This window comes from Dipteris shenzhenensis, chromosome 23 (genome assembly GCF_047967505.1).
Source record: "Dipteris shenzhenensis isolate YYH24624 ecotype China chromosome 23, Dip_SZ_1.0, whole genome shotgun sequence".
Classification (NCBI taxonomy): Eukaryota; Viridiplantae; Streptophyta; class Polypodiopsida; order Gleicheniales; family Dipteridaceae; genus Dipteris; species Dipteris shenzhenensis.
The window spans coordinates 7,318,374-7,327,447 of record NC_141618.1 but is presented as its reverse complement, the minus strand read 5'-3'; the positions used below and the strand labels follow the sequence as shown (position 1 = coordinate 7,327,447).

At 49.2% G+C, this 9,074-nt stretch overlaps 1 protein-coding gene across 2 annotated transcripts in view; it reads left to right on the top strand.

Moving 5' to 3' along the window:
- Positions 1–254: 254 nt before the first annotated feature.
- LOC147886935 (protein ENHANCED DISEASE RESISTANCE 2-like) overlaps positions 255–9,074 on the top strand; it is a 137,165-nt gene continuing 128,345 nt past the window's right edge. For both annotated transcript variants that reach the window (XM_087394851.1, XM_087394849.1), the window contains exons 1-2: positions 255–950; positions 1,027–1,101. In XM_087394851.1, the coding sequence (XP_087250977.1) occupies positions 771–950; positions 1,027–1,101 (255 nt within the window). In that variant the 5' untranslated portion in view covers positions 255–770. The remainder of the gene's footprint in view (positions 951–1,026; positions 1,102–9,074) is intronic.

Genomic DNA, 9,074 nt, shown 5'->3' with positions numbered 1-9,074 from the left:
CAGCCTCAACCCCGCACCAGTGTTCGTGCTGTAGTATGGGTTGACAAACCCTTTGAGGCCACAGCCCATGGGCACTCGTACAAACCTACTGTTGATTTTTCTTCAACCATGACTAGTCGTGAACAAAAAGTCTTGATGAGCGATGCTTTTGTCAAAGAGAGGGGGAGGGTCACTAAACTCTCTCAAAATTTTACAAGGTGATGACTCCTGAGTCCTCCTAGAGGTTGGCCATGGCTGCTGCTTCTTCTCCTCCTTTAAATATGAAACTTGTTTAGTAGCTCCTACCGAGTCTCTCCGCATTCCTCTCCGTCGCCCTCGCCCTCGCTCTCGCTCTCGCCTTCCTCGCTTGCTACCCACTCGCCTCCTTTTCCGCATTTTTGTCTTCACTCGATCTGTTTTGATCCTTTCGTATCGCAGGTCTCCTCGTCATTCTTTCCTCAACCCGTCAAACCCGCTGCCGGTCTTTCGACTTGCTGCGCCAATATCTGATTATTGCTTTTCAGGCTTTCGCATCGCAAGATCGACCGAATTCTCTCTCCTCTCGCGATTCCTTAGCAAGCCTTTCGTATTCGCGCCTTCCACAGAATATCCGCTACAGTTTTCCCTCAAAAGATCAGGCTGGGAAAGTCCCCATTCTAAGCGGGGAGCTTCCATCCATAGTAGTCAAAGTCGACAATTCGATTAGACAATAGGAATAACAGTTCGGTTAAAATAAGGACGGTTTACAGAGTAGACAGGATGAACATCGTAAATCAAGTGGCGCCATTCGAATGACCTGTTTTGATCGGAAGGTTCGCATAGCGACAGGAATGCCGAAAACCATCCAGCAAGAGGGATATATGGTTAGGTATGGGCGACGGAAAACTGGCCGATCGTTCTTTCATAAGCGATACTTCGTTTTGGAACCGAGGCTGCTTGCTTATTACAAAAGGAAGCCATCAGAGAACGAGGTGAGTTGTCCTACAGTTTGGGCTTTCAATCTTCTCAGGCTGGCCAAAAGATTGACAAGGCTACTTATTCGCGCAGGTCCCCATCAAATCACTGCCCATTGATCCAAATTACAGGGTTGAGGACCGCGGATTCGAGACTCACCATGGTCATGTAAGTGCTTTTCGGGTTTAGATTGATGCTTGAAACGAAACGATGGAAACGAGAGAGTGCGCTGTTTGACTGGAGGATAGAGTATTCGAGAACGAAAATGTATCGGTGATTACTCGGGAACGAGAGAATGGCATTTGTGCATCTTCTGATGAGAACGAACCTGAAATTGTGGACTCCATTAAATACGCGTCTCTATGATTTTAAATTCTTTGTTCCTTGTACCGGCTATGTAATCGCTAATTTTCGACATTTTAGCGGAGCAACTTTGAACCCACGTTTTTATGTGTTTAAGTACGCCGATATTCGTCTTTAAAGAAGATCTGTAACAGATGGTGGCGCTTTTAACGAGGGTAAAAGATGCGGAATCTCTTCTCTCCTGCTTGTCGAAAGAGTGACTGCAGGGGGTGAGAGTTTCCTACCCGGCGTGCAGAAATTAATGAATACCTGTCGTCGGCGGCATCTTTGGGGCAATGTTGTATTAACTTTTTCTTGCTGCGTGTGAGTGCCCAACTGGAACCAATCTGACTATGGTTAGTTGGCGTCGCTTTGTGTGAGCCTCAAACTCTGAGGATCATGGTCGTTAAGGCTCGAAAAACTTATCTGGATTAAGGGCTGCACCTTGTGCCACGTCAGCAAAACCCCACCACATCAGCATGATGTCATGCCATCAAATCTCGCTGCCATGTCAGTAGCCAGCATGTCTGAGGCCCAGTGGACGCAAGAGAATTCACATCATTAGTCCATCTATCTGCTGACAGATGGCTGATTCGCCCTACCCCTCAATGTCAAATCTTTGGACTACTGCATTGGTCTATTCCAAGCTGCTTCCGAAAATCCACAAGACTATAAACAACCAAGTGGGATTGGTCCTCCTAGATCCATCATCTCCGTGTCCTCTGAGGAGTGGGGTTGTCTGTCATGGTGGCTAGGGGCCTCGTGGAAGCTGTGCTTCGTCCCTTTGTCATCGTCTTCTCCCTTGTAGCCTGTCTCACGAGAGCAGGTGCTTCAATTGGGGCTTCAACTCTTTCTTGGGTGTCGTGTTCCTGGAACACGTCTCTGCTGACTACAATCTTTCTGGTGGATGGATCGTATAGTCAATATCCTTTTGATTTGACACTCTTTCTAGTGAAGATGAACTCCTGACGCTTTGCATCGAGCTTTGTCTTGCCGGAACTTTCATAAAGCATTTGAAAATTGGAACTGACACCTTTGAAGGCTTGAAGGGGGCTTTTCACATAAATATAATCTGTGCTTGTCATGAATGGTGCACTGTGTATGCCGTCCACAGGGCACTTGGAGTTGCTCCTTAGTTTGACGGATGTCGGATCCACCTGTGATACCACTCCTTTTTTTTTGGTCGCGTGCAGGGTGGCACCGGTATCCACATACCAGATATCCTCTGGTTCTGTCACCACATTAGCAATTAACGGGGATAGCGTGGCAAATGTGTCTGCGTTCTTCTCCTCCAACGCCTGCATCAGCTCGATCTGGGGCCCCTATTGTGGTGCTTGTCCTGGTTGGCTGGAGCTTTGCAAAAGGTACTGCTTGTCACCCTCTGTTGTCCATGATCTCAAGACACTCGACTTCTTCTTTACAATAGGCAGTTAGGGCCGTCTAGGTTTCCCTTCCTGATGTTACAGAGGAGAAGATACCTTTTTGCTGCCATCGGAAATCTCTTTCTTTCTGTAAGTAGAATAACTTAGGACTAAGATTTTTCTGTCCAAAAAACAACTAAATAATCACCTTTCCTTGTCCAAAAGACTCCGTAAATCTTGAGGGTTTGCTGCCCCCCTTGCTGTAAATTCCTCCTGACAGCAAGCAATGCTTGCCTTATGTAGTCTTCCAACACTTGGATGATGTGGATCATGCCCTCAAGCACCTCTTGGATCCTTAGAATTTTCTTTGGAATTTCTTTCTTAAACCTCTTTTCGAGTGTACTCGCTTGGCTTCGAGAGAAATCACCATGGACTAGTAGCGGCTGGAAGCATATGAATCATTGTGTGTGTGTGAGAGAGAGAGAGAGAGAAAGATTTATTAATGTCCTCGGGAGGCCTCACGGGCCTATGGGACAAAATATACACCAAAAAGGTAAATACCAAACATCAGTTATAGACTGAGAGTCTCTTGGGAGTGAGTAGCACTCACAAAGTTAATTGTAGGTTAACTACGGTCTACTACAAAAGATGATCGGCCTGCATTACATCAGTTTAAGACTGAGAGTCTTTAGGTCTGGATTTGAAATTCTGATTAGTGCTTTTCCATCTCTGTACACAGCCCATTTTCCTTCCTTTCGAGCATCCTTCACTTTAGTCAATTCAGTGGCCTTCAGTTTGAGCTCCTCCGCCATCCATATTTTAGTACCTTTCAACTTATTGGTTTGCTTGAGAATCTTGCTTCTTTTCATCTTGTTCTGAAAGCATACTTTGGCTTGTGTCCCCTCCTGTAGGACAGCTATTACATCTTCGGCATCCCACTCTATTTGTGGGGTTCTTTCTATGATATTTTCAAGCTTTTCCTTTTGACTTCCTTCAAACCAGCCCTTGGTAGCCCCCCTATGCGTATGAGTCATGCATTAGCCACCCTCTTTTCCTGTTCTTGTACTTCTTCATATACATCCGAGCGATCTGTATGAGAGGGTGAGAGATTGAACGATTGAGAGTTCTTGAGTGAGATCTCGCGAGTTTAGCTATTCGCTTCCGTTGAGAGAATTTATGTCCATTGGCGAGAAATTTCTGTCATTCTATAGAGAGATTGCTGTGGGAGAGATTTGTGAGGATTCCACTTATTTAGGTTGTGAGAGGGAGTGAGTTGCTCATTCTTTGAGAGAGAAAGAAAGAAAGAAAGAAAGTGTATTATTGTCCACTAGAGGCCAAAATGGGCCCATGGGACATCAAGAACTCTGCATACAAGATAGCACAAAATCAACGTGCCCCAAAGAAGAGGCATCGTCGAATATCATCTAAGTGCTACGCAATATAATGCAAGTGAAAGTACATAATGTCAAATCTGAGCCTAAATACAGAGTAAACTAGATGCAAGGAAACCGCCCCCGGGTGCAAAATGGGGGGGATGAGCACAATATGCCAATGCAAAGATACAAGTCCAGGTGTCACGGAGTCTGAGAACCAAAATAATACTGGAAATCCTGTCCATCGACTCTGCCTCCTGCTATGAGAGTACAAATCTGGGCAAAGGTGAGGTGAGCGGCTGGTGGGGCGAGATCTCCATGAGTGAGTCTCCTCCGAAATGCTGCCATCATCCTGGATCGTCTGGAGATGAAGCGGCGAGTACGTCCCCTATGTAACAAGATCCTGCGGCGTCTACAAACCATCTCATATGTACATCCACATGGTGGAGGCATGTGTCCTGTGTGGGCTCTGCCGTCCTCGTGCTCCTCCTGGTCTCTGTCCTCTGGTATGGCGTGTGCCTGAGCTCTATGAGGCTGGGCTCTATCACGCTCCGGTCTGTGCTCTCTGAGGTAGTCTCGCCGAAGCATAGTGGCCTCCCTGACATAAAGGGCTAGGCAATGCTGATCCTCGTAGTCCATCACTCGTGAGAGAGGTCCAAAGCCATCCGTGAAGAGACAGTGGAATCTACCTCTGATCTCATAATATAGCGGGCATCTGCAAATGAAGTGCTCCTCTGACTCCACCTCTCCCATGGTGCAACAAGGGCAGATCCTGGTCTCTCAGCCTGGTCGCCGTCCATCCTCCATGCGTCGCATCCTACCAGCCTCTATCTCGAGCTGATGCGAAGAGACTCTAAGCTGGCCGAGGGCAATCCTCAGTGAGTGGGACATGTGGGTACCTGTATAGCCTGGTGGGATGACAAATCCATCCTCTGAGATCCGAAGGAAGTGGTCACGATATGTGGCCATCTTCACCGGAAGCTGCGTGGGATAAATCCAAGTGCGATACGTATGAAGCTGCAGCAAGTCTGCTCTCGTGACCTGGCTAAGCTCGTGGCGAGTCAACTCGAGATGAGGGGCATCTATGCTGTATCGGAACGGAGGCAGTCTATCCATGTCTAGTCCAAGGGATGTGAGCCATCTAGTGAGTCTGAAGTACCAGCAGTATCGGGTCCCTGATCATGCCAACTCCATAGAAGATGCAAGTGCTAACCATGGCAACCGAGCTCTGCCTGCTGCTGAGTCTCCAAACTGCCTGACCCTGTGCAGATACATGACCGACTGAAACGCTGCATCCAATGCAAGGGGAGTAGCTCCAAACTCTGCTAGCATGATCTCGTGCGGAACTGTAGCCTTGGCCCTAATGAGCCGAGAGAACATGATGATCTGTAACCTCTCTACTCGTCTCCAATCTGCAGCGCCGAGGTCTCCTGCCCAGAAAGGAGCTGCATACATCGCAGCTGGTCTCACCAGTGTATCAAAAAGCAAGGATTTCGTATCGGGATGCTGAAAGTGGGACTGAAAACACTGACGCTCGAGATGAGCCAACGAAGCATACCCTTTACTAATCCTATCTCGTGCTGCATATGTCATGGTGAAGACCGGTCCCCTGAAAACTGCCCCCAAATAAGTGTACTCTCTAACAAGCTCAATGGGCTGTCCGTCATAAGTGAAGTAAAACTCATCCGTGCTGTAAATACGATCAGAGGTGTTGAAAACCATAACCTTGGTCTTGTCAAGGTTTACGGTCAACCCCCTGTCCTGGCAAAACCTGTGGAGTGCCTCAATATGTGCCTGGAGGCCCTGAGCAGTAGAGGAAATGAGAACCACATCGTCCGCATACAGGAGGATAGGAATGGAGGATCCTGAGAGAGTAGAGCCCACACCACCTGTCATCTGTACAAACATCTCTAGCTCATCAATATATAATCCAAAGAGAGTGGGAGAGAGCGGGCAGCCCTGCTTCACCCCAATCGTGCTGCATACCTCCTCTGAGAGCCCCTCACGTGTCCGAGCCCGACCAGTGACCCTCTCATACAAAGCCATGATAGCCCACTGTATCTCTCCACTAAAGCCCATCTGGCGAATCCTCTGAAACAATCTGAATCGCGGAACTGTGTCAAATGCCTTCCTGAAGTCCACGAAGCAACAATAAAGCCGTTGCCTTCGTGACTTCGCCTCCTCCACCAGTGCCCTAAGTGTGAGGATGTGGTCAAGTGTCGAATGATCCCTACGAAATCCAGCCTGCCCTCTGGCTCTGAGTCCTGTCGTCTCGGCATGGTCATTTATACGGCTTTCCAAAACTGATGCAAAGATCTTGGCCATAACGTGGCCGATCATGATGGTCCTGTAATTCGACGGCTCCATAGGGTCCCCCGACTTGTGGATAGGTACTATGGTATTGCCTAACCAGGACTGTGGTAGGCCTGTACAAACAGACTCATTGAAGAGACGGGAAAGAACAAAATCTAAGGCATCAATCCCATGGATTACATACTCCGCTTGCAATCCATCATGATCCTTAGCTCTCCCGTTCTTCAATCGGTGGACTGCTGCACGGACACTCTCTGGTGTGAAAAGAATAGATGAAGCTGGCCTAGGGGAATGGGATAAATCGATGGCTGGCTGATCTGGAACATCGTATAGAGCTGAAGTATATGCAGACCAGACACGTGGATCTGTAAGGGGGCTCTGAGACTTCGAGCGGAGGAATTTTCTCCAGAATTCCTTGGAGTCACAGCTGAAAAGCAAGCTTCTTAGCTCCTCCTCATTCTGGGCTAGAAATTGGCGTTTCTTGCGCCTAACCAACCACTTGTAGTCTCTCTTGGTTTCGGTAAGGAGGGGAGACTTCTCCTTGGTCTCAAGGTGAAGTTTCCTGCGGAGTTCCTTACACTCCTCGTCATACCAACCGTTGCAAGGAACAAGACCAACCGGTGGGGGACTAGACGAATGACACGTGGCAGGGAAGGACATGTGGGCGGCAGAAACGAGTGAAGAATGTAGAAGTTCCCACCTGTCCTGCGTGGATGGTAGAGCATCTAATAGATGAGGAGGGAGTAGGCGGCTGAGGTTCTGGCTATATACATCATCGAACTGGTGGTCGAAATGAACCTCATAATAGGATTGGCGGTCGTGATGACGAGGGGGGGGTGGGTCATGGGAGACATGAGTCAAAGTAAAGTGGATGAGTGCATGGTCGGCAGAGGGCATGAAGGGGCTAACAGTAAGGCTATGGATGGAAGGGACTAGAGTCGGGGGACCTATGATGTAGTCGATCACGCTAGTGCCACGCCCAGAAGCAGAAGAGAATGTAGGCATGGAAGACTGTGGCCACCTGGACAAGCCGTTATAAATGACCATACTGTGCGAGGTGAGGAGCTCCAGTAACTGACGTCCCTGATCTGTGGGCTGTACTGTGCAGTCTGATGAAGTCCGACAGAGGCTATCATTGTGAGATGCCGGAAGTATGACCGGATCCTCCATGAAGTCATAAGTGAGGGCCTGTCTGTTTGAGGTCCTCGCGTTGAAGTCTCCTAAGAGGATGACTTCTCCGCGATGTGAAAAATCTGCAATGTCCGCTGAGAGATCCTCAAATATGGACTGGCCTGGTCCAGTGGAAGAGTAAAACGACTGCGCCGGGGGGAAGTAGCAAACTGCAATAAAGAGATCTCGCTGAGAGGCTCTGCGGTGGATGCGTACCCACAAGAATCGGGCATGTGAATCCGCTCTCTCCACTGTGATGATCCGATCGAGATGCTCTCTGTACAAAATGGCCACTCCTCCATATCCTCTCACTCCAAATGTTCGAGTGTGCTGTCTGAAGGCAGATCTCCATGTATATCCTGTCACTCGTGGCAAAGGTCTCTCTGGACTCTCGTGTGTCTCTGTGAAAAAGATGATATCTCTCCCAAAGAAAGCCCCCCGTAGATTGCCTGGCTGTGCTGTAAAAGAACCATTGCAGTTCCATACAGCGATGCGTAGACTATCTGACAGGTGGTGTGTCCCATGAGCCCTGTCCCGTCAGGCAGTCGGAGCAGGAGGTGGAGGTGGGGCCATATCTGCTGGTCTGTCATCCCTAGGCACTGTGGGAGCACGCCTCAAGGTGCCTGTGATGAGTCTGCCATCCCTGATCACTGCCCACTTGCCCTGAGCTCGGGCTGCGTCTCTCTGAGGCATGAGCGCCTTGCGCTCCTCAACCTGTATCTGAGTCAGATCCTCGTCCATGGAAATCTGTGGGTGGTCTCTGAGTGTCCCTCTCCTCCTGAGGGCAGCTAGACGTGCCTGGGCATCTCTGAATCTGATAATGAGGGGCTGCTCTCTAGTACGATCTCTCCCGACTCTATATGCTCCTACTATGCCATGATCCTGTACTCCCAATGTCTGAGAGACAAAGGTCACAGCCTGTGTCATCGTGGACTCTGTCTCCGAGGGCAAGATACCACGAATGCGAATGTTGAGGGCCTTTGTGGCCCTCTGCTGTGACTCGGCCAATGTAGCTGATACAGTCGATCTCTGAGGCTGTGATGGCTGACGGCGGACGACATCCACCCACTCTGTGGCTCTCTGGACCTCTGTCTGAAGGGAGGTCAAACGCTCCTCAACCGCTGCTACTGCTGTGGTGGGAGATGTGTCTATGTGCTGAACGCGAGTCTCGATCTGTTGCACTCGCTCTGTGTGTCCATGAATCTCTCCAGCAAGAGTCCTATGGGTCGCCTGTAAGACCTGAAGATCTGTTCTAATAGACAAGATCTCCCGGTCCTGCTGTGTCACTCGATCAGTAAGAGATGCAACCTGAGCTGTAAGTAGAGCAATGGTCTCGTCCTTCCTGTGAAGCATCTGAAGGGCATCTCGGAGGTGGGTCTGAAAGTGCTGAAGCTCTGGTAGGATGTGTTGGCAAGGACAACACATCCGGTCATACTTCCGGCATCTCACAATGATAGCCTCTGTCGGACTTCATCAGACTGCACAGTACAGCCCACAGATCAGGGACGTCAGTTACTGGAGCTCCTCACCTCGCACAGATTTTTTGTTCAGAGAACCTTTGTGAGAGATTTCTTGCTTTAGA